The sequence below is a fragment of the Lytechinus pictus genome, unplaced genomic scaffold, assembly GCF_037042905.1.
Source record: "Lytechinus pictus isolate F3 Inbred unplaced genomic scaffold, Lp3.0 scaffold_27, whole genome shotgun sequence".
Lineage (NCBI taxonomy): Eukaryota > Metazoa > Echinodermata > Echinoidea > Temnopleuroida > Toxopneustidae > Lytechinus > Lytechinus pictus.
This window is the reverse complement of record NW_026974147.1, coordinates 543,854-570,602: the sequence shown is the minus strand read 5'-3', so window position 1 is coordinate 570,602 and position 26,749 is coordinate 543,854. Positions and strand designations below refer to the sequence as shown.

Here is a 26,749-nt window from a genome sequence, read left to right as displayed (position 1 = left end):
AGCATTAAGGACCTTATAAGGACCTTATTACCATCATAACTTTAAAAGTTTAGGAAACTGATTCATAAAACTTGGAAATTTTTTTTTGGACAAAAGAGTAATCAAGTACCACTGAACATCCTGTGTGCATTTCAGGTCACATGACCAAGGTCAAAGATCATTTAAGGTCAATGAACTTTGATTTGATTTGATTTGAATTTATTTTTCCACTTTCGTTTACAATAACAAATCATATATGACAATAATACATATCAATCAAGAAATAGTTACACAAAATCGAAAAATTAACAATAATTTGTCAAAAAAGATAACAAAAGTGGGGGAACCTAAATTAAAAGCAAAGCTTGTATTGCTTAGGACCCAGTGAAATAACATTTTTTATTTATACAACATTAACTTTGGCCTGGGGGGGGGGGGGTATTTGTTGTTCCTTAAATTATATGTGTTTTTAATATTGTGTTATAATATTTGCAGATGCCAATGAGGTTTCACTAAATTTGATTCGATTCAATACATTTGCATGGATTATAGAAACATAAAAATTTGAGGAGAATCTGTGTCAAATTTGTAAAAAAAAAGTTTATTGTTTCATTTTCTCTTGTGCAGAATAATAATTTAAAAGACCAGCTCTCAAGAGTAGGTAATGGAAACCACAAAGACCTCAATAATGGAGATACCATTCACAGTATTAGCAACACAAAGGTAAGAACATAAAGTGTGTGAGAAACAAACACCACAGGGAACATATTTATGTTTTTATATATGATTTTCAGTTTTGCTAAAGCCCACTTATAGACGAATGTTGCACCTTAAGTTTAAGAAATTTGCAAACGTGTGCCTTTTTGGACTTGTTTCCACTTGTTAAAAAAGTACAAATTTTCCCCTAAACTAAAGGGTACATTACACTCTTAATGGGTGTAAAATTAAGCTACCTACATCCTATAAAGGTGTACAAATTTTTACAATGCGAAGTTGCACCAAAAAAAAGAAGCCCCTATTGGAATGGTGCACAATTGCACTTTTTTCTCTCTCATAGTGTGACTGTGCGGTGAAATGATTTTAGCAGTTCCATGCATTGTATAACCCTTTTACTCAAACATTTTACGAAGATGTTGTAAAAAAATGCATAGCAAGTTGTGATGTGACAACAGATGTAATAATATACAAATAGTGAATAGGCATCAGTGCGATGGTGCAAGATCTCGCATGAGGTGAAAGAAAGATGCTCTATTCAACGAGGCATTAGCCGCTAACAAGTTGAATAGAGCGTCTTTTTCTTTCACTGAATGCAAAATCTCGCACCATTGCACGAATATGAATATTTGCTATTCGCTAATTGTGTTGTACAACACCTTGGAATCCAGCGAAAATATGAAAAAAATAGAGTTTTTCCTACAGTAATCTATTGAAAAGGGAGAACAGATTTTAAAAGCGAAAAGCAAAATCCCACAAGCGCACATGACCTTGGGCAGCATTGCGCATTTAGCCAGCAGGCAGGCTATACGCGTATTGCACCTTCATTTTTTACTGAGCGCAATGAATTAAATGGTATTGTGACGTCACCTCCTAAAGCCATGCAACGGTACATTTTGGATGGTGCGTTGTGTGTGCAATTACACTACAAATGTTTGACATCCAGTCTCCCATTAGCTTGCGTACAACAAACTAAGTAGGCATTGTACAATAATGATGATGAATTCCCATGCCGCCTGCAGCCGACGGGATTTCCCCGACGTCCGCGCGCAGCGAGTGTCCACTTCATTGCCTGACGAAGACTAGCAGGTGCAGTCGAAATGTAGCAATTTCAGTTTGCCACATCGTGAGACAACAGATTATCTCTGACTCCGATTTCAACCTACCACGATGATTAACATCTTCCGTAATAATAATGATGATAATAATGGATGATAATAACGTTTTATTTACACTTCAATTAGGAAACTGCTCTACCAGCAGGCCCTGCATAACAACATATTACCCTTCTCCAATCTAAATGTTGAGCGCCTAGCAAGAAGGCAGAAGGTCCCATTTTTATAAGTCTTTGGTATGACTTGGCCAGGGATTGAACCCACGACCTCCCGTTCATAAGGCGTGCGCTCTACCTCTATGCTACCATGCCAACTCTTGCAATTTCATTTTACTTTTTCTTGAAAAAGGGGTTACATTCAATTTTGTCCAGTTTTTAGATGACAATCTATTGAAGTCTATTGATACCCTGTATTGTCCTGTTAATTTTTTTTTCTATTAGCTTGTAATTCTACCTAAAGTACAAGGCTTATGTTTTTTTGTCTTTATCAGAGTCTTTCCTATCAACCTGCACAGGAGGATTTTGGTTTGGTTAAATATTGTATTATTGTTGATATAACATTATGTACATTATATGTGTATAAAGTGCAATTAATACTATTAAGATGATTATTTTGATTTGTACTTACAGAGGTTATCAAATGGGTCCATTGATCCAGATGACGACGTTAGTAGGGTTATTGAGCTTCGCGACACTCTTGAGAAACAGAATCATGAGTTGGGTCAGGCTAAAATTAGGGTAACGGATGCTAACATCAGGGTTGCAGAGCTAGAGGAGAGTCTTGCTATGGCTCAGAAAGAGATGCTCAAAGCACAGGAGAGTGCTGCTAAATATCAAAGGGATGCTAAAGAGGTAAGAAAGATACTATATGGGGGGAGGGGGAGGTGAAGGTTATGATATAGTGCGTATGTTCATAAGCTGATGGAGTTAAAAAGTTGAAGTTGAAGTGTTTATGATGGTGTCAGTGGTCATGATGGTGGTGGTGGTGGTGAAGATGATTATGTTCACAATGAAAATGGTGATGTTGTTGATGATGACTATATAGTGATGGTGGTAATAATAATGGCCCTGATGATTGTCTTCTTGATGGTTATTGATAATAGTAATGACTTGTTTTAATATGATGTTTAATAGATGACTGTTTATAATACAGTATGTTAGTTGATGATGAAGTGATATTGATAATTCCGTATCATTAATGTCTTGTTTCATGTAGGCCATGGCCCAGAAGGAGGATATGGAGGAACGTATAGCTACGTTAGAAAAGAGATATCTAAATGCCCAGCGAGAAACCACATCTCTACATGATCTTAATGATAAATTAGAGGCTGAGTTAGCCAGTCGAGAGGCTGACGTTAAACAGGTTTGTATTTCAATGGTTCTTATGTTCCAGTTGCACTAGACTGCTTGCTCATTTCTATATTTTGTGTTCAAAGTCTGTGGGATATGACATTCATAAAAGTGATTATTTTTCATTCTAATTGGTCAGCTTAATTAATTTAGGGTTTAATTTAGTTGTTGAATGGTCTGTGATAATTTCCATTGAAAAAAAAACAATAAAAAAAAAAAGATTAAAAATCATAGAATACATAAGGTGAAATTTGTCTGTGTGTGTATGTGGGGGGGGGGGGGGGGGTTAATCCATTTTTTTCTCAGCAGGTTCAGAATTGAATTATTGTGATGGATTTGTATCATTAATGCTTTATTTTTATGGATGTTACATCGTATTTAATATTTTGTGAGATATGAAAAAATAAATCAAACTATTGTCAAGTTTTTTAAAACTTTTTCAGAGGCCAACCCATATGGAAAATATGATATACACTGTATGATAACAGCACATTGGCAAATATAATGCTTAACCTAAACCAAACAGAGAGAGAGAGAGATTGAGAAAATGTTATATCAAATCTTTATATTTACATAATATTTTTTTATATTATAAATAATTCCTTTTAAAGCCAAATCCGTAATAGCTTGTTTAAAGGGGAGGTTCTCCCTGACAAAAAGTTTATTGTAAAATAGCAGAAAAAATAGTAAAAAATATTGATGATAAAAATCCATCAAAAAAATAAAAAAAGTTATCGGAATTTTAATTATTCGATTTTTAACGTTATATGCGAGCTACTTTTCTACATATCGAATGGTAAAAAATCAATGAAATGTCATTTCTCAGAAAATTGAAAATGCTTTTTACTGTAACTTCACTATATCAATAGACAAATCATTTAACACCCGTTCCTAAAACAAAAACAAAAACAAGTCATCACGAACCATTAAAAAATTGAAATTTATGCATTTTATATTACATAACATATGGGGCAGCTGTTCGTTTATAACGTCACAAATCCAAAACAAATTCTAATAACTTTCTCAACATTTAATTAATTCCCCTCAAACCTTCACCAATATTTTTATTATTTTTTTTGGTGCTATTTTTGCAACAAACCTTTCCTCAGGGTGAACTTCCCCTTTAAATGCGAAAAGGAATTGAGTTCAAAATCCTGATCTTTTGAATCGTAGAGCTAGAACTTGGGAGCATTTCATACAAATAACCATTGATTTTTCCCTATTTGTTATGAGCTTCTAAAAGCTTTGCACCTGATTGGCCCCAGACAGTGAACATACCTGATGAGATGAAATGCTTTACTATTGTTTTATTTTCACTATTATTTTTAGTATGAAGATAAACAGCGAGGAATGCAGGAGAGACTAGATGCCTCAGAACAAAGGTTATCACAATCATTAAGCAAAGCTGAAGCATTACCAAGTGTAGAAGCTGAATTAGCTGATAGAATGGCTGCACTCTCTCAGGTGAGTTTGAATTAGCCAATAGAATAGCTTCCTTCTCTTTCTTGCAACATCCCCTCAGAAGAAAAGAAGAAGAATATTCCTATGGAAGACGCATCAGCAATTGTTAATAGCCTAGGGGTGTGCATTGACACCCTGTTTATATTCATTTACTGAACTCCCTGTACAAACCAGTATATCAATAAAATGATCATTCAGGTGATGCATATCATTTATCTGCATTAAAAAAACAAAATAAACAATGACACCCATGTGTTTGTATGAACAATCTTAGAGTGTGTTTATGCTTCCACTTTTCAGGCCAGAATCAGCGTTTTCATATGTGATTAGTCCAAAACACAGTTGCGTCCATGCTTACTTTCATTTAAACGACGTTTCAGAAGGCTAATCGTAAACTTGCAAAAAGGCACGTTTCAAAACGTTGTTTGACCAGAATCAGGGTTTCTGGGAAAGTATAAACAGAACCACGATCGTAAACGTTTTAAATGACTTCATTTGGTCATTCCGATGAGATGAAAATCTGCGGGCGAATACAGTCGCATGGTTCAAACAGGGACTTACCTCCACGGAATTACCTCTCATATCCTTGGTTCTAATCATGACCAATGTACATTTGCATGTGTAATTATTAAGTACTATCACTATTAGTACTCATCTAATTTGTCATCACGATGAATGTTGACGGATTTACAAAAAACCTGGGACACGAGTTATGGTGAGGAGACATCGCTGAGCCATAAGCCAAAATAGCATGAACAAATAGATGTCTCTTTTTTTTTTCTTACATATATTATAAATTTTTCTTTATTTTGTCTTGTTATTACCCTCACCATGGTGGAAATTCTATATCAAGTAGCTCCATGCAATAACTAAAAGATCGGAAATTGTTCGAAGTTTAAATGATAGTCGACCGTAACAACACTTGGAATAAAAAAACTTTTGAAAAATGGCGCGCCCAATTTGACCTAGTCCTGCTCAATGAAAATTACGATGCGAAGCCAGCAGCAAATCACGATATTGCCTTTGAAAAATGAAGGATAAACAGCACTCCCAGAACCACGTTTGCAATCAGTGATCTGAAACAACGTTTGAAAATGCTGATTCTGTCTCCGCAGTGGAAGCATAAGCACACCCTGCGGCCCCCCCCCCCCTTTAAAAAAAATTGTTGTATTGGAGTAATGGGTCACTGAAAAAAAGGGTAGGTAGGGCGTTTTTTTTTTCCCTTTCTTTTTTCTTCTCCCAATCTGCACATGTACCAACAGACACTCATACATACATGCATTCATACAAACATAAACTAACTGAAGACTGGTTCATTTTGCTTAGGCCCCCATACCACAAAGGGGAGACCTTTGAAAGACCAAAAATTGGCAAGGTCTTACAGCAGTCTCTAAGATCACTGAAATTTGTCATCTCTGTGGAATTGCTCAGAAAGACCCCTCAAAGAACTCTGAAATACTGTTTGATACTTCTTGTCTTACTGGACTTAGACTAGTCCTAGAGATATATTTAAATGGTCTTTCAGAAATCTTTTATGCAACAAGTGAACATTCAGAAATCTTTCAGTGGACTTTTCCTTGTCTTTGATGAATCTTTCAATGATCTCTCATGAGTCTTACAGTGATCTCTGCAAAAATCTTGAGACAGTCAAAAGACCATGGATAGACTAATAAGAACTTTGAAAGTTCATAGAAAGTGCTTAAAGACCATCAAAAGACAATTTTTTTGAAAGACCGCTGAAAGACTGTTTTGAACCGTTTTCAAAAAGTTTTGGGAATCGCGAGGACCACAAAGACCACTGAAAGATTTATCAAGAATCGTGAAAGACCTTGGAGATCTTTGAAAGTTCGTTGAAAGACCCTTGAAAGATCAAGCAAGTTTCGTGGTCTTACAGCAGTCTTTCAGAGGTCTTGCTCTCTGTGGAATGGGGGTTTTACTAAACAGGATTTCAGGTCCAAGTTTGCCTGTGACCATCACAGTGTAAGACGCCATGTTGAAGTAAACAGCTCGCCAGCAAAGTGTCTAGCGATATCCAGGCCATGCGCTTGGTGCTAGGCTGCAACTAGCGATCGGCTCCACTCACTAGAGAGAGCAGCAGATTCTAGTACAGCGATACAGCGAAGCGGCTCCAGGCAAGTCGCCCTTGAGACAGACCCCCCTATGACAGGTTGCTCTATTAAAATGTATGTGAGAGCATCTCCTCTCACAAGTAGGGAAACAAGTCAAGTCACCCTCACGAACAGGATGGTGACCTGTCCTAGGGCGACCTGTCTTGAGGGCAAATCGACCTGGATGTGGGCGTAGATATCTTAATATTAAGTGGTATTGGGCGTGCTCACGAATACTTAATACATCTCTATCGTGCTCACGAAGAATACTCTCGTCGAAGCCACTCGAAACAAATATGTTACGTTGGGAAAATAGCTATTCTGTCCGAAACACTTCCGGGTTTTCAACACAGCAGATTTGATCGCGAAGTCAGCACGATACCCTATATCAATAGCAATAGAAGAAAAGAAAAGTACGGTTTGGGATATTTTTAGGGTCAGGCGTGTTACGCCAATACAACAATTTTTTTGGGGAGCCCAACGTATGCTCACCTCAATGTGGAAATATTGCAATATGTTGTCTAGGTTCTGTTATATGTACATTTGCTACTAAAAGTTAAATTAATGTAATTAGACGGACTTAAACTTGAAACAATACCTCCATTTACTTGTTAAGTCAGCTAAATACCTCAGATTTCCTATGCATAATTTCAAAATAATTTTTCTATTGAATTGTCACGGTGTCCATGTAGCATTGGGAAATGTCACATTTGGTGGACATGGAGGAGCATAATGACAATTTGGACATTTTTGTTGTTGAACTATATGCAAAGGAAATCTGAGGTATTTAGTAGCTACCTGACTTAACAAGTAAATGTGCATATTGTATGAAGTGTTGGTCAACCTAATTGCCATAATTTGACTTTTAGGACCAAATGTAAATATCCCGATGCTACAAGGACACTGTGTGCCTGTAACAGCATTCTCTGTTTTGCTCAATAACTTCATGGAAAATCAGTCTAATTGGCCCCAAATTTCCAGTAAAATGTATGCCTTTAATACAAATGTAAAGCTTACAAACAATAAATATATAGTATGATCAGTCTTGAGTTATGCTGAAATGACACAATTCATGCCGCAACTTCATGGAAAGACCCATCCCTGTTTCCCATTTTGCAGGCTGAAGAGAGGCAAGGAAACACAGAAGAAAAACTAAAGCAACTCAGGAATGAATTAGAAGAATGTAAACATGAACTAGAAAGGGTGAGTATTAGAGAAGATTAAGGGAGGGGATAGAAGGGTTCATCTGTAGAAAATACAGAGAGTAATGATAATTACATGTAGGTAATAGGAAGCATGAAGGGAGAGAAGGTAAAAGGAGAATGAGGAAAATGTGAATTTTAAGGAAAAAAATAGAGAGCAAGTATTGAGAAATATGAATATGATATTAGAAATAGATGGAAATTAGCAGGAGGTTCTTTAGGAAGAATATCATAAGAAGTTGATTGTAAAAAGAAAGAGAGAAAAGAAGACAAAGGGGAAAGGGAATGAGAGGAGAAAAGAACTGAAGTAGGAAGAGAACAAGGGGAGGTGGAGGAAAGAAGAGGATGAATGAGAAATATTATAAACCAAATTGAGAGAAGAACAAAACAGGAAGGCAATCGCAAGAAACCCCAATTGTTGCCCTCCATTTCTTGTAATGATACTTCTATATAAAAGAATGTAAAATTTGATGATGTTTAAATGATTATTAAAGGTCAAGTCTACCCCAGAGTATAATGTTGATTTGAATCAATATAGAAAACTAGCATATCGCTGAAAATGTTATCAAACTCGGATGTAAAATAAGAAAGTTTTAAAGTTTCGCTTATTTTTCACAAAAAAAATGATATGCACAACTCAGTTACATGCAAATGAGACAGTCGATGACCCTCACTCACTATTTATTTAGTTTTTTATTGTTTGAATATTTCAATTTTTACAGATTTGACAATGAGGACAAACTTGACTGAGCCATTAAATGTTAAGCAATGGTAATTCAACATGTTCAGGGAGAAATAAAACTTTGTTTTACAGGACAATGAGAAGAAAATTAGAATATTTCATATAATAATATACAAAAGAACTAGTGAGTTCCCTCATTTGCATACTGACCAGGATGTTCATATAACTATTTTGTGAAATTAAGCGAAATAAAAAAATATAACTTTCTTAATTTACATCCCACTTTGATGAAATTTTTAGTGTTATGCTTTGTTGGACTTTTCTCTTTTTATTCAAGTGAAATTCTTGTCCTTTAAAAATAGATTTACATGTAATTACTAATTGAATTGAATTGAACGAAAAAAAATGTGAAGGATTTAAATTAAAAAAAAGGAGTAAAAACAATCTAGTACTGAATATAATTATTTTATTTTATTTACTTTACCATATTTTTACAGGCAAGAGAGAGGGAAAGAATGAATGAAGAACACAATAAGAGATTATCAGCGACAGTAGATAAACTATTAACTGAATCAAATGAAAGATTAAAGATACATCTCAAGGAAAGAATGTCGGCTTTAGATGATAAGGTAAGTTCATGAAACTTGGATATAAGAGCAACCATGTACATGTACTCCTGAAAATCCTGTATGCCTTTCAGGTCACATGATTAAGATCAAACGTCATTTAAGGTCAGTGAACTTTGGCCCTGCAGGGCTCGACTTTAGCGGGAGCCCCAGCTTGCTCCTTAAGTTTTTCTAGTATCAGCCAAGAAAGTTCATTCATAAAAACAGTGAGTGACCTGTAACTGTCAACATTAAGCCTGTGTTGCTTGGTTACAATGGTACGTCCCCATGGGGGGGGGGGGGTCATTGTATGAGCCTCTTGGGCATTCCTAGTGCCTGTGGCTGAGTTTAATGTAAACAAAAATGTCAATTTTGAAATAATGGATGAGATGAATGTCCATTTGAGTGGAAATTGAATATGCAATGAAACAGATTGAGCAAAGGATGAAAATATCATATTTTGGGAAGGTTCTGAAAGAAAAGTGTATTCCTAGTGGTTAAATGCATTTTCAATAGTTTTTGTCATTTTTATTTTCCTCTCTGCAAATGATATTAATTATTGCTTGCTCAATCTGTTGAGCAATATTGAAGACTGAATGAAGGAAGAGTGACTTATCCAATGCTACATCTCATTCTGATAAAACCTGAAGTCCAATGTTAGACTGTTACTGTTGCAAAGGGGCTTCACAAAAGTCAATTGCTGTAAGATTAATTCTTCAGTTCAGTTAATCCTCACATTTACTCAATAATAATACACCTGGTATTGATGATTATAAAAACAAGGAAATGTGTTAGTGTGTTTTATAATACTGACCATTGTTATGACCCCCCGAAAATGTGATAAACTTGGGCTCCCTGAATCCCTTGCGGGCTCCCTAAAAAAGTGGTTGAGGAGCCCGGCTGGCTCCCTAAAAAAAGTAAAGGTCAGGCCCTGCCCTGTTGAGGGTTTTTGTTGAAGTGGCATCATAACTTACAAAGTTTATAGATCCATATGTACATGTAGTTCATGAAAAATAGACATAAGGGTAATCAAGTACAAGTATTGTTTTGCACACATCTTAGGTCACATGATCATGGTCAAAGGTCATTTTGGGTCAATGGACATAGTATTGTATTACCATATGAAAGTTTTCTTTTGTGAATAATTATTCAATAGCTGTTTTCAAAATCAGCACAGCTGCTATATTGAGTCATGTAATACAGGCGTGACTACCAGAGGCGTTTCTCTTGTTATCACTTCAAACCAAAGTTCCCTATTTTTGTCTCGCCCACCACGTCTGTCTGTCCGTCACAAACATTATGACACATAACTCCACAACTTTTTTTTACTTTTCAACCAATCTTGGATGGTAGATATACTTAGGGGACCTGCATGTAATGCTGCAGTTGGAGGTCACATGGTAAGGTCAAAGGTCATTTTCAGGTCAACGTTAAAGTTTATACATTCAAGACTCTCTTATGACACATAACTCTGCAACCGTTATTCATATTTACATCAATAACTGGGATATACTCATTTGATTTGCTAGTTCATTACGATTAACTTGCACGCCGAATAAAAGTACACAATTTTTCCTGCGCGCGCGCAGCATCTCCCTACGCACGCACTATCCCAAGATCATCACGCAAAAAGGCGTCCATTTCCTCTTTTACTTTCACCTGCCGCCGTGATCAGACGTTAGCTAAGTACACTCCCACTTTTCTATAAAAAGTGTCCGTTGTTTACATATTTATCTATGTATTTACAGCCTATTTCAATCCTTTGCCTTTCGGCTTTAGATTGATTTCATTTATATCATAGTGCATGGAGCATTCGTGTTATTATTCACGTTTTTCTTTAAATAAACTTGTGAGTTCCGAACGTCAGTTTCGTTTTCTCACAGACGGGTTGCTTCCGCTTCCCTTACCCGTAGCTCCGCGCACTATTCCTGCGTGCCGCAGGCATTGATACGACGCCAAATCTTTTTAATTCTTTATTATTCTTGACTTGCACCTTTGCCTCGTCTTGAATTGAATTGATTTTATTTCCTCCCCACAGCTTAGGCTATGGGACAGACAGGAGCGTCGTCCTTGTTTGTTCTCAAACTTGTTTTCAACTTGTTCCTTTGTGAGTTGGTTGATTGTCTCAATCAATCTTTTGTTTTTGTTTGATTAATTGATTGATTGATTAATTAATGAATTAATTAATTGTTAATTAACCAATTGGTTAATTGTTTAATTATTAATTAATTTTAATAATTATTTTTGTATTGAATTTTTTTTATTTTTTTAGACTTATTGTCTTAAAAAATGTTTTCTCTTAAAATTTTTGGGAAGCCCCCCTGTTTTCTATTAGCGTCCTTTAAAAAAGTTTTCGCTAATGAGTTTTCGGCTTTCCAGTTTAAGGGAAGTAAGTTTTTACTTCTTCCTTTCAGATCAGCTCCTTTACTTATTTCTTTTGACCCTTGTCAAAAAAAAAAAAAAATAAATAAAAATAAAAATAAAAACTTGTGTTTTTTTTTCTTAGCTGATCCTGCTCTTCGTCCTTGGACTTAGACGTTTCTGTTTTTAATTAATTAACGTCATGTTTACGTGTAATTTTTTTTTCTCACTTCAGCTTCTTAACTTTGTTTGATCTCATGTTTAAGAAGTCGATCCTGTTCTTCCGAAGTTATTAATTTTATTATTAATATTTTTGATAAGGATCTTGCTTTGTCACCTTTCTTGTCCACCCACCCCTCCGCCCCCTCTCTGTTTTCGACCCTCCTTTTGTTCTTTTAGCTAAGAACTTACCAGGTAGATGAGCTCTTTTGACTCATCTCCTGATGACTCCAAACCTGCCGCTGGGAGAGAACCAGACATGGTATTATTGTTCCCGTGATCAGCGGCGGTGAGTATGAGGGCAAGAGAGTGAGACCCTTTGCGATGGGCTCTATAAAGGGTGGAACCGTGGAGTTGTGTCCACGTGCCTTGGAAAAAGGAGGGTGGAACCGTGGAGTTGCGTCCACGTGCCCAAGAGGGTGGAACCGTGGAACCGCGCCCACGTACCCGAGCGTTTTAGGGTGGAACCGTGGCGCAGCGGCCACGTGCCTGAAAGGTGATAGCCAAGGCTCCCTCGACGGGACCTGAACCTATTTTGGGGAGTGTGGTACTAGTATAGAAAACTTCACTCCTCCAGGGCTGCTTTACCCACCGGCTATCGGGTCCAACAAGTCCGGGTTAAGAGCATGGGACTCTTTTCCCGGCACAGACTAGGCTCGATGCTTTGTCAGTCTCCTTCAGGGAGCATTAGCAAAGGGCTACCAGCCCCTAGTCGCTAGAGACACGTGAGCTCGACTCCGTCAATCTCACGATTATCTGATCAGGGTGGAACTGTGGAATCGCGTCCACGTGCCCTTAAAGGTGGAACCATGGATTTAGCGTTCATGTGCCTAAACGGCTTGATCAGATTTGGGTGATTTTTCTCATGCGAGATATCACGTCCCCCCTGTCTCTTGTGCCCTATTCTGCCCCCCGGCGGGGGCCGCATAGAAGAGGAAGAAGAAGAAATTCTAGGTTGCTAACCCCGCTTCGCGGGCAGACCCTTTCTTTCTAATTCTTGTGCCGATGGTCAGGCGTCGTAACTTCATGTTACAACAGAACGCCCTCGAGCATCACAGATTTTTATCCTCATGCTCTCTGTCAGCTAAAACCGCCGTGTCAAACACCAGGCAGGTCAAGCAGACATTCGCCATCTCACACCTCGGAGAGTCACCAGCAATTTCATGATTCGCCGGCGCACGCACCTGCAAGGGAAATTCCCGCTAATACACAGGTGTTATCGACATACGGGCATCGCCCCCCATTATGTCACCAGACTCCCGATAATTGTGGGTCACGCGTCGCAACTCTCATGTTGCTTCACACGCCCACGAGCAGTGCGGGTAAATTCCCCCACGCTTCATGTCAGCTTCAGCCGCCGTGTCAAGCACCGGGCAGGCCAAGCAGACATTCGCCATCTCATACCTCGGAGAGTCACCGGCAATTTCATGATTCGCCGGCTCACGCACCTGCAAGGGAAATTCCCGCGAATACACAGGTGTTATCGACATACGGGCATCGCCCCCATTATGTCACCAGACTCCCGCTTCATGTCAGCTTTAGCCGCCGTGCTAAGCACCGTGCGGTTCAAGCAGTCACCTGCCCTCTCACGCCGGGCTTTTATTGAAACGCTGTTCACCTACACGGTGACCCCGTTTCCATGCAGGTGCTTCCAACATACGGCTTTCAAGCCAACATGTCGGCAAGCTCTCGATGACCGACGGCTGGACGTTGCATCCTTACAGGTTGCATCAACACGTCCCGAGCATTACGGGTTCTTACCCTCGTGTTCTCCGTCATTACAGACCGCCGCTACGCGACGGCTGGGCTTATCAACAGCCTCGCACCAACCACCGGCCCTTTTCTTTGAAATTGCCGGCCCTTTTCACCCGCACGGGTGTTTTCATGATATGCACAGGTGCTGCTGACGTATGGGTCTCACCCAGCAAGTCGGCAAGCCCTCGTATGTCGCTGGTTGGTCGCTGCAGCCGCTTGGCTGTTTTCTGTCGGTCTTATTGCCGGTGACGGGCATTGAGCGGATTGAGTTTCTCCCGCCAGCCCGCACTCCGGGGAGCCGTCGGCGAGTTCACCTGCATGGGTATCCCCCATTAATATGCAGGTACTCCCGAATTCGCCCTCTACGTCAAGCCTCACAGTTTGACCGGGCATCGCTTTCGGCAACGGCTCTTTCAGCGGTAACTCTCTCCATTCTACCCCCTAGGCGGGCCTGTAGATTGGAGGCAAGATTTTCTAACATACCGCATGCCTTCCTTCTCTCATGAGAAGGTTTGGCTGTTTTTGAGAGGGCAACCTATCACGCCCGCGGACCGTCCGCCCAGGCGACGGGACCGTCAGCTTTTGGCCTGAACCTCACTTTCTATACGAAAGTAAGGGTGCCCTGTCTTTACTTTTAACTCCTTCTCTTCCTTGTAAGGTTAGAGTCAGGGCTAGTACAGACACCCGTCCTCCAGCGATCGCCGCTGTAGTGAGGGCGACTCCGATATTAGCACCATCACCGCTCAGCGGTATGTCTCACTATCTCGTAGCTCTGCCGAGCTTATGAGCATAAATATCGGATCTGAATGTCACGGCGATTAATAGTTCTCCTATACTTAATAATCGCTATGCCTTCACCACCCGGTGCATTATGGTTATTTTGTAACCTATTTGTCTCGTATTCGGGCGGCTCGTGCGAGCCCTGCCCGAGCTGCCATCATCGGTCGTCCCCCCGGACCCCGCCGGCAGCACCCGCACCGAACGCCCGGAGGGAATCGGCTATTTATATGCCAGATACCCCTCCTGTTGACATTCACAACTTGTTCCCCGAGTCTTTCCCGGTCGGGTAAGCATCATCTCGGTGGAAAGAAACAGCCATATATCTCTTTAGATTGTCGGCTGTGTGCGTGCGTTCAGGCTTGTTTCAAGCCCCAGGTTTTTTTCTGTCGGCATTTCTATGCCTACTTCCTGGACGCACCCACCGTGCCGGGTCGGCGAGTTCACACCAAACTGTCCGCCACCAGGCCATCGGTCGAGCTCAAACAGTCTATCCGATAGACTGCCCTCTATGTGGGTCAAGCTTGCGGGCGTCTCCGCCGCTTCCTCGTGTGGAATGGGCTACGGTCGATGCATTTACCGTGCCCGTGTGTCGAGTTGTCTTCTTTTTAGAAGCTTTTTCAATCGGCACACTTGAGTCGCCTCGCAGGCTGCTTTCATCCTCCTTCCATGCTATGTATGTGACCATGGTCACTGCGTGACCGAGGATGATGTAATCGTGGTGGATATACATTTATGTATAAAATGTATACGTGTGTGTATGCATACTTATGCCTGTCTAACCACGATCACCACGACCCGCTTTCTCTCGGGCCGACTGTGGATGAGTCCCTCCATGAAAGTGATTTACTTCACTGGAGTTCTTCTTTTTAGAAGCATAGATTCTCATCCCCCGCTGCTTAGGGCGTCATTTTTGCCGCCCCCCGCAGTTTCTCGGAACTCCTTATATTACCGATATCGGACTGTTCCATGCTGTTGCAACCGGCGCCGGCGGTGCTTGCCCTTGCGATCACCAGAGAAACCAGGCCTTGTGGCTGTTTTCGTAAACAACTGGTTCTCATCGCAGACTGAGGGAAATATTGGTGATTATTTTCCTCAAGTCACCTTTCTCCTCCGCTTGTTTCGTCAAGCGAGGACTTAGACACTCTTAGCCAGTTTCCGTCCCTAACCTTGATATGACAGGGCCGTTGTTACCTCACTCGATTCCGTCGGGAACGTAACTGTTGAGGTATCATGTCTGGCGTTGTCTGTTGGTTCAGAACATCTTGACCGACATCTCTTGATCATCGCTTACACGTAAGATCATGACAGAGACATTGTTCGCCAGCTCATCTCTGGCGTACGCTTGCTGCGACTAGGGATTACTCCGCTCAGCGGACATCCATCGTAGCCTAGTCTTACGGACCCTCTCGGCGATGGTGGCTTCAGCCAAACCACCGCCCACCTCTCCCGCCGCGGGCACTGCACCCTCGGGCGGGTGTTTTATTTAGTACGGGACAAAAGGGATCCGCTGTCTATCACACTTATTATGTCGTGATGCGTGCCGCGTTTTTCTCCGACACGCCCGTTTGAGCTGCCTTGACCAGACTGTTCTATTCTACATAGACAGCAGGTCCGTGGCATTTTCTTATTAACAGAATGGCACTCAGTCGCTTTTCTCAACACATTGACTGCCTTACGAGTGGTTTACTTCAACCTTACTCTCTGTCGTTCCATGTCCTTTTCGGACCGCTGGAAACGTCCTGCCACAGCTCTCTATCAGAATTCTGCAGATGTTCTGCCCTCACGCATTTGAGACAGATATCGAATTCTGGGCGCCTTCTCCCACGCGGGGGCTTCTGAGATATCTCGCATTCCTTACGTTTGCATGGTTGCGGCTTGGCTTAAATTATTAAGCTGGTGACTTGACCGTGGCTTTTATTAGCCCCGCTGTCGCCTTCTCAGATTGATTGATGGATCACTTACTGAACCGTACAAGTTTCAGTCTTCCGATCACGATTCTTGTCGAAATTTTCAACAAAATCGGATCGTTTTTTGATCATCGGCAATTATCATCCCTCCGGTTACGGATGATTAATACCTTCAATCCGAATCTTACAACCTCTTAAGTTTTTCTCAAACGTTGAGCTTGTATGGCTTAGTCCGTCATGACACCTGTCGGTCGTTCTTGACGCTTGACTAACTCCCTCTTGGGTCGGTTTTCAGGGTATCTTTTGTCTGTCTATCAGTCGAGATCCCTCCTGTATCTGTTTATATATAACCATTTACAGTACAAAGCTTTGCATACTTATGCATTGCTCCCGGACCGTTGCCGGGATTGGCTTAGATTAGGTGTTACTTCTAACCCTCGTCTTTGTTTGCCATTCTTCAGACAATTCCCAACTCTGTGCAGTTGGTTGTTTTGTCGCGCGAGTCGTTTGGGGCAGCTTCTCGAGACATCATTTCACGCTGGATTGTTGAAACGATCAAGTCAGTTGGTGATGATGTTCTCCTTCTGACACTAGGCCGAGGGCCCATGATACTAAAGTATCGCTTCTTCTTGGGCTCTTTTAAATGAAATCATCGTAGAAGACATCTTGAGGACCGCCTTTTGTTGCTCTCCTAATTCCTTCACTTCCTTGTACTTAAGGAATTTACTTCGCATGAGGCCTTATTTGCCTCCTCTGTCCTTAAAGGAGAATGAAACCCTTGAAACCAGCTGAATCCATATCAAAGAGAAAAATCAAAGAAACATATTGTTGAAAGTTTGAGGAAGATTGAATGAATAATAAGAAAGTTATGAGGATTCGAATATTGAGATCACTAGTGCCATGTAGATCCTCCCAACGGCAATGCGACCAAGATCTGTGATATCACACACGTACAACTCCCTCATTACTTTAGTACTTATTTCACTTATATTCTCACTTTTATAGAGTCTATCACAAGGTGAGGTGTTCTCTCTATGAGATGACAAGTACAGAGGTTTCACAACATTATATCATTGATGAATCGTTTGTCATATGATTAGAATGAGCAAAAAGAGATGTTTTGGGGTATATTTTCAGTGTCCAAATGGGAGAGTTGTACGTGTGTGACATCACAGATCTTGGTCGCATTGCCAATGGGAGGATCTCCATAGCATTAGTGATCTCGACATTCAAATGCTCATAACTCTTTTATTGCTAGTCCTATTTTTCTCAAAGTTTTGTTGATCTTATTCTTTGATTTTTCTGCTTTCACAAAAGCTAACTTGCTCCAAGAGTTTCATTCTCCTTTAAGGCAGCGGCCTTCGTGTCTTCATCTCCCTATTTTGATTGTTGAAACGATCAAGTCAGTTGGTGATGATGTTCTCCTTCTGACACTAGGCCGAGGGCCCATGATATTATAGTATCATTCTCCTTGGGCTCTTTCTATGGAATCGTCGTATACGACATCTTGAGGACCGCCTTTTTGGCGCTCTTCTAATTCCTTGTTCTTAAGGACCTTTCTTCACATGAGGCCTTATTTACCTCCTCTGTCCTTAAGGCAGCGGCCTTTCGTGTCTTCATCTCCCTATTTTTGTACGCACTTTCTTAGTCTAGACATGCCTCCCTTCACGTTGAATCCGTGTTGGTCTAGCAAATCAAATGAGTATATCCCAGTTATTGATGTAAATTATGAAAATACTTACCATGATTTTCTTATTTACGAGATAACTGGATATACTCATTTGAACCCTCCCACCGACCCCTCACCTTGCGTGGCAACATGTCTTGCGTTCAGGCTCATGAGAGGAAATGGACGCCTTTTTGCGTGATGATCTTGGGATAGTGCGTGCGTAGGGAGATGCTGCGCGCGCGCAGGAAAAATTGTGTACTTTTATTCGGCGTGCAAGTTAATCGTAATGAACTAGCAAATCAAATGAGTATATCCAGTTATCTCGTAAATAAGAAAATCATGGTAAGTATTTTCATATTTTCACCCAAACTTGGGTTGTAGTTGTACTTAGGAGACCTGCATGTAATTGTGTACAGAGGTCACATGGTAAGGTCAAAGGTCATTTTGAGGTCAACATTAAAGTTTATGTGCAAGACTCTTTTGACAAATGTTATTCCATCCCAGTTATTTTACAATGAACATTTGATACAATTCTGTTGCGTGCCCTCGCAAGTCACAATATTTTTTGATTAATTTCTCAAGTGGGCGAGACAGAACATTGCTAATGCCTTGTTGCTTTAGTGATATTTTAATTTTGTCAACATCTCTCTATACTGTTCATCTCAGTATTAATTCCCTCTTTCTTGTTGCATGATTGAAAACTTCCTTTTCAGAATGGGATGACTCAGGAATTGGACAAGATCCGACGATCAATGGATGAGATTGAAAGAGAGAAGAGTAAAGTTGTTGAAGAGAGGGATCGATTGAGAATAGAAATCAAGTCTTTGAGAGATGGATTTGATTCTGATGGCTCAGCTAGAAATATCAGGTGTGTATTAACATGTTTCATTTTCACTTCATGTGTTTCATAATATATGTGACACCAATGTTCGTGAGAGGAGTGCCAATCCTTGTGGGTCACTTTTTCTTAGAGAGCATGCACTGCTAGAAAGTATTCAAAAGTTATTCAAGTAAACAAAGAATCCCAAACACATTGAAGAATATGCATTAATTACTGAAACCTCAAGTCAGATCCCAAGAAAGCTAGGGTTTAAATTATTTATTTTTTAATGGAAATCAAAAGCGACATTATTTGGATCATAAAAACCATGAAATCAATTGAGTTCAGTCAGTAAGGTGAAAGTATAGATATGTTTAATAAACAGCTTTTGCATTGGATTTGTACATGAAATCATGTTTTGAGCAATTATAGCTCTGCCATACAGTTACGTCATATTGCATAAGTTTAGAACCTTTTTCTAAGCCATGACAAAGTAAGTCTCAAACATCTCAGAAGAAAACAAATGTGGCGCATTGGAGGTTTATTGCATGGTGTTACCAGGGATAACATTTAGAAATATTACAATGTGATATTACTGAAGAACAGGTTCATCACAGTCTATTTTCTTCATTTTTTTTTTGTTAGTAGCAGTACAACATCCCAAGCGGTACCTGATGTTGTGATGGCCAATGCTGCTAAACAGGGAAGAAGTGAGGATGAAGTGATACGGCGCCCTCAGAAGGGCCGCATCGAATCACTCAAAGGCAACGATAGAAAGGTATACTTGATATATCATGTAATGATTTATGGAATATTAGGAATTTGAATTCAATTTTTGTTTTATTACCCTTTATGTATTGTGGTAATAAGATATAAATGTATAAAGAAATTGTCTCTGATTTATCACAAAATATTGATTATGATTTTAATGGACCAAAGAATTGGTGTAAGATTTGCTTTTAAGTTTTCTGTAAAAAGATCATTATTCTTCTTGTTATGAGTCACATGTACACTGAATGTATGTATTGGATTACACATAAATGATCTTACCACATAAAAATACTCCTCATGTAACAGTTTTGTGTTCATGAATCTGTTTTTCGATTGCCTTTTTTTTTTTTACTTGGCTTAAGCATCTCCCAGATATTTTCAGACAATTAATTCCACCATTAAAATGCATGACCAGAACAGACTCAAATCTTTGATTGAAACATATTTCTTTCTTTCTGGAATTCTCAAAGATTACATTGCAGTAAGAATGTAATGATTGTAGATCATTTCTTGAAATGTAGTCATTGTCAGTAAAGATTATTATTTGAGTCATGTAGCCCAAATCCATTGAACCATCATCTACCTCCACTCATTATATTTCATGAAGCAAAAACCGATTGATATTCACTGACAACTTTGCTATTAGCAATTTAGATGCCAGGATTTCAATAGCTACAAACATTTTGTTAGTGGATATCACTATTTTGTTAATGAAATATTCCCCTGTTTCATACATAGTTTACAGATATCTCTTTGAAGAGATCCTATTCATGATAGCATTAAGAATTTTTCTGGTACTGTCGATCATATATTGAGAGAAGTGCACCCTCTATTTTGGAGAGTACATACATACATGTAGCTTCTGTACACATGAAAGCTGGTGGATCTCTGACTGACAGATTTAATAGCGCCATCTTGTGTTTTCATCTAGGAATCATATTGGGGAATTGTTCTGTTCTGGTCAGAAACATAATTAATATGAGCAGCAAATTTTTGCTTAGTTTGATTATTTATTGTACAAGTTACTATGTCAACTTTTTTTTTTTTTTGGGGGGGGGTTATCATTTTTCTGATTTTCTGATAAGCTTCATAATGAAAAATAAATATTGTTCTGCATTGGCTTCCATTTCTTTTTCATAAGCACAGCTTGTTATGCAAAAAAAAAAAAATCCTTTGTCATGCACATACATCAAGCTGAGCATGTTATTAGCAATGGATAAAAGAAGCAGCTGAAAATCATTCCTTTTTAAGTACTTAATGTATCGATGCTTGAAAAAAAAAAGAATTTTAATTTATCTTAATTTAAATGCATTGAAATTAAAATATTTGCATTCCTGAATTTGTGTATTGGGGAGCATTTCATGAAGCAAATATTAAGGATTTTGTTTGTCAATTTTGACTTGAACCAATGCAAGAATTTCAGTAGATTAAAACATAAAATGCTTTCCCAAATGACTGTTCCTTGAAAATGTAGCCTTTCAATCCTGTGAGTTTTTCTGCCCTTTCACACGGTAAAAAAAAATCGTAATTTGAATGATTCCAGTGAAAAATAAGGCTAATGACAAATTTTAGCACGTGTGAAACCAAACTAGAATCACGAACGCTAATCACAATCACGAATTACAATTCTTCTCTGGAGGTGAATTCCAGTTAAATTTCACTTAAATCACAATTTTTTTGTGAGTGTGTGAAAGGTCCGATGATTCTAAAGATGAGTTTACTGCAATCATCATTACAATGATGATTCAAGATTCATGTGTGAAAAGGCCCTTAGTCATTTGCATCAATATAATGACAACCCTCAGTAGCATTCAATTATCACCAGTGACTAAGCTGTAGTATAGATTATTTATAAAAACATGGGTGAGTGTGAATGCTATGAGATATTGTTCATTATTTAGATTGGAAGCCATGCACACTAGTTCACATGCATTTGGTTTTCTCTTTGATTTTTCTCCCATCTCGTTATCCTTATCTCACCATCTTTTGTTTGTGTTTGGTAAAACTTCTGTGGTAAAAATTCTACTAATCAATGTGGTTTGTGATATCATCTATTTGTGAATTTTAACTTTTAATTTTTACATTGCTTATTTTATTGTTCTTTTATTTAATACATTTGTGATTCATATAATCTTCAAATTTGTACATAACATGCTTTGATGATTTTCTTTGATTTGAATATATTTTCTTTGAATTTATTGATTTGAATTGTTGTATTGTGTGTTCCATGTTTTTTTTTTACCATTGAATGTGGTTCTTTCTTTTACTCAATAATCAATCCATTCATTTTTTATGGTTTATCTCATCGCTTATTTGTTCATTCCTTCAATCAATGATTCCATCCATTCCTCCCTCCCTCTGGTCATCCATGCATTTTATTATCATTCACTATAAATGGTCATCCATCCTTATAATTCCTAATTACATTGTTTCATTACTCCTGTCATTTAATCTTTCCTTCAATCTTTTGTATTCTGTCTTTCATCATTTCATCACTTTCTTTGGTCTTTCCATCTTATTTTCTTCCATCGTTATCATTTAATGGCCTTCAATCACACCCACCACTTATCTATTGCTTTCTTCATCCATCCCTTCTTTCTTTCTTAATGGTACAATCCTTGATATTATTTGTTCATCTATTGTTTTTTGTTATAATATCATCTTTATTTTCCTTTGTAATCATTGTTCTAATTCCTGACGTTCATACTCTTACCTATTTATTAATTTCCTTGTTTATTACTTCTTTTGTTTCCATAATTCATTTTCACATTCCTTGTGATTCATCTGTCCTTTGACAATGCTTTGGTATTGCACCTTATTGACTATTCATCTTTCCTTCCATCCCTTCTCATTGTCACAACACTTGTGGGTGATCTGTCTTTCCATCACTGTCCTTCGTCATTTCATCTTTTCCCTCCTTCACCCTTGCATTTCAGCAGGTTCACACGTTGAATGAGCAGGAATGGGAGAAGGCGGAGCAGGCCAATGTCTTGGCAAACATTGCCCAAGCTTTTGAGAGCGAGAGCTCTTCACCTGCTGGTGATGATAATGCAGATATCTTCTCAGCGGTTGATATGTTGTCTCCTCAAGGTCAGACCGATGCTCAGACGTTAGCAGCGATGCTTCAGGAACAACTAGATGCAATCAATAATGAAATCAAGTAAGTCATCATTCTACGAGAACAATTAAGAATGAAAATGATTGGTTATTCGGGTAAAGGTTACCTCTGATTTAAACAGAATGTTCTTATTTACCCTTGCAACAACCAGGCATTATACATGTATGCAGTTTGCCAACATTTATGCCCCCGCAGACGAAGTCAGGAGGGGGCATTAAGCGTGCCCCTGTCCGTCCGTCCCCTCACTTGGTTTCCGCGCAATAACTCGAAAAATATTTAATAGATTAAAAAATTTTTTGGTGTGTAGGTAGATGACACCAAAATACAGGCTGAGTTCGAATTGGAGTCTGCAGGTCAAAGGTCACAGCTCATTAAATATGCGAGTTGGATACGGAATGATAACTTATGAAATATTCAACAGATTGAAAAAAAATTGAGTGTGTAGGTAGATGACACCAAAATACAAGCTTAGTTCGAATACGGAGTCCACAGGTCAAAGGTCACAGCTCATTAAATATGCGAGTTGGTTTCCGCATGATAACTTTGGAAATATTCAACAGATTAAAAAAATGTGGGTGTGTTGGTAGATGACTTCAAAATACATTCTAACTTTGAATGCGGAGTCCGCAGGTCAAAGGTCACAGCTCTTTATATATGCGAGTTGGTTTCCGCATAATAACTTATGAAATATTCAACAGATTAAAAAAAATTTGGGTGTGTAGGTAGATGACACCAAAATACAGGCTAAGTCCGAATTCGGAGTCCGCATGTCAGAGGTCACAGCTCATTATATATGCGAGTTGGTTCAATCATATAGAATGAATTTCTGATCGCATCAAGCGGGGGGCATTTGTGTCCTTTGGACACGTCAAATTTCTAGTCTTTGAATGATGTGCGGTGCTTAAGGAGCAACGAGAGATACAATCTAGCATGAAATCATGTAACTTGTCTCAAAACATTCAGACAATTCTTTAAAACAAATACAAAAAATCAGAAAACTCAAATGAAATTGTCTGGTTATGCTTTAGGAACAAGTAGCAATAAACAAGAATATAAAAATATAGAAAATATTGTGTGATTAAGTTTATTCTGACATTCCATCTTCTCAGAAGTAATAAATGTTCTTTTCAGAAACAAATATTGTTTAAAAATTGTGTAACTTTTTCATGCAAGGATTATCCAGGTCCAATCAAGTACTCCAGGATCATCAATGTTTCTTGTAAATGATGGAGAGAAGTTTTGTAGAAAAGTTTCTTTTTTGCACTCTACCTGATCATACTTCATTGTTTATCCCAGCATACTGTTGAAAAGTTTATTATTGCAACAGTACTTATTTAGTTTGTCATGGACAGGTATATTGTAAAGCCTGAAAAAGTTACCTTGAATATTTTTTCAGAGTATCATTTTCATTATCATGGTTACTACTGCAGGCATTCATTTTAACTGAAATTGACTGCACATAGATAGGGTAGCATAAATCTCAGAAATGTTTTCTTTTATAGCATTCAGAAGTGATTGCACCATCTGAATGTCAATATCAAAGATGAAAAATAAAATCCACCCATCCGATCAGCTGATCAAGCTCTTTTTATTTGATTTTTAATAGATTAATACAAGAGGAAAAATTTAGCACGGAGCAGCGAGCGGAGGAGCTTGAGCATCGGGTAGGAAGCGTTGATAACATTGATATATATGGGACTTCCCCGAGTCATCGCTACTGGAATCCAGAACCAAGGTCACTTACAAGGTCATTGCCAGGTATGTACAATAGTCCTTGATTTAAAAAACACAGTACTTGAATAGCACATATCTTATTATGATATAACATCCCTATGCACTGCAAAGGAATATTATTACCCTGGCTTTAGCCTTTGATTTTGATTGGCTTAAAAGTACTGTTACTATGGATATACATGTATATCCCAGCTCAAAACAAATGAAGTGATTTTTGTCTCGCCTGCATAGCAGAGCGAGACTATAATAGGCGTCGCTTTTCCGACGGCGGCGGCGGCGTCAACATCAAATCTTAACCTAAGGTTAAGTTTTTGAAATGACATCATAACTTAAAAAGTATATGGACCTAGTTCATGAAACTTGGACATAAGGTTAATCAAGTATTACTGAACATCCTGCCTGAGTTTCAGGTCACATGACCAAGGTCAAAGGTCATTTAGGGTCAATGAACTTAGACCATGTTGGGAGAATTATTTTCAAAATCTTAACCGAATGTTAAGTTTTTGAAATGACATCATAACTTAGAAAGTATATGGACCTAGTTCATGAAACTTGGTCATAAGGTTAATCAAGTATTAGTGAACATCCTGCTTGAGTTTCAGGTCACATGACCAAGGTCAATGGTCATTTAAGGTCAATGAACTTTGGCCGTGTTGGGGGTATTTGTTAAATTACCATCCTAACTCTGAAAGTTTATGGATCTAGTTCATAAAACTTGGGATATAAGAGTAATCAAGTATCACTTAACATCCCCTGTGAGTTTCAGGTCACAAAACCAAGGTCAGCGGTCAGTTAAGGTCAATAAACTTAGGCCATGTTGGGGTAATTGTTGAATTGCCATCATAACTTTGAAAGTTTATGGATAGAGTGAATGAAATATGGACATGGGTGTAGTTGACAAGTCTTAAGTCACCGTTCAAATGTCATTTATGGTCAATGAACGTGGTATTATGTCATATGAATGGTGTTTTTGTGAATGATTATTTTATAGTAGTTTTCAAAGTTAGCACTTCTGCTATATTAAATTGCGTAATGCAGGCGAGACTGCCAGAGGCGTTCCACTTGTTTATTTTTCATTTTGCACTTTGGTATGTTATTAAATGATATAATTGTCCAAAATTGATCATTTGTTATCCAAAAATTTGATTTAAGAATTTCAGGGAGGTTCACAGAGAAAGGTGAAAATGAAGTTTTGTTTTGTTGACTTCAGCACGATGTGTGCACTGATTGCAAGACATTTCAAAATTTTCAGCACGAAAACAGTCTTTTAAAAGATTGTTGTATCTCAATTTTTATTAATTGCGCCATCTCATACATGTAATTTAACAGTATGTAAAAAGAGAGTTTGATTTTCACGTTATTTTATTTACTCTAGTATCTTTTTCTTTAAAATTTCAATTTTTAAAATCTAAAATGCCTTGTCAGAGAGTACGCTACCTTTTGATATTGTCTGTTTATTGATTTTACTCATTGATTTTTATGTTGAAAATTAAAGATAATAAATAATGGCATCAAATCTAATGTCAATTTAGGAAGTATGCTAATGATGACTACAGCATCAGATCAGGGTCCATCACAACAACGTACAGGAGATAATAAATCACCTCCTCAAAGCGCTGATTCAACACCGGTCACTGTTAGACGAATCCATCAAGCTGAACCAGCATCACCTCTTACCTCTCACTATAAACATAGTGCTAGCCAACCTCATATATCCTCACTAGGGGGCGCTGTTTATGGCGTACGGGAAAGAGGTTATGATAGCGATGTGGATGACATAGCTTCAAGGGTGAGTCATCTTGTCATACTGGTTTTATTCTAAAATCAAAGCTTTTTTACATTACTTTTTGTATATCTTTTCTTTTCCAGTTTTTTTTCTTCAATTTGTTACTTGTTAGTCATGTCATTTATTTACTAGGAACTGAAACGCACCTTCCTGTTATAGATAGAGTTGCAATCATCAACCTTTGAAAGTTGGTAACCTCCCTATTTGTCGTTATTTTGTATTACAAAATGGAGCATGCTGATTGGCTGATTGATAAGCATCGAAAATGAGTGTAGTCCTCTGGAGATCACTGTACCTTATCATGTTCTGACAAAATATACTTTCATTTGCTTTCTATAGTTTATATTGATTTCAGTAAATTTCCCTCTTCATAAGTTTTGACTTTATGAAGCATAAGAGTCTGGTATTGAGGCTTTAACTCCCAAAAGAGTGATTTTGCCAAAAGTGATGTTTCCACTTTTTGTCTCACCCACCAGAGGTGAAGGCGAGACTAAGGGATCCACAAACATGACACAACTTTTCAACAATAAGTCACTTTTCAGCCAAACTTGGATTGTAGATGTAATTAGGGGACCTGTATGTTATGTTGCAGTCGAAGGTCGCAGGGTAAGGTC

At 38.5% G+C, this 26,749-nt stretch overlaps 1 protein-coding gene across 1 annotated transcript in view; it reads left to right on the top strand.

Annotated features, from left to right (window-relative positions):
- LOC129268046 (liprin-alpha-1-like) overlaps positions 1-26,749 on the top strand; it is a 70,729-nt gene that overhangs the window by 497 nt on the left and 43,483 nt on the right. Inside the window, exons 2-12 of the mRNA XM_064115322.1 lie at positions 607-702; positions 2,438-2,659; positions 3,024-3,170; positions 4,487-4,621; positions 7,846-7,929; positions 9,108-9,239; positions 18,620-18,774; positions 19,372-19,504; positions 22,434-22,657; positions 24,222-24,373; positions 25,882-26,138. Coding sequence (XP_063971392.1) covers positions 607-702; positions 2,438-2,659; positions 3,024-3,170; positions 4,487-4,621; positions 7,846-7,929; positions 9,108-9,239; positions 18,620-18,774; positions 19,372-19,504; positions 22,434-22,657; positions 24,222-24,373; positions 25,882-26,138 — 1,737 coding nt within the window. The remainder of the gene's footprint in view (positions 1-606; positions 703-2,437; positions 2,660-3,023; positions 3,171-4,486; positions 4,622-7,845; positions 7,930-9,107; positions 9,240-18,619; positions 18,775-19,371; positions 19,505-22,433; positions 22,658-24,221; positions 24,374-25,881; positions 26,139-26,749) is intronic.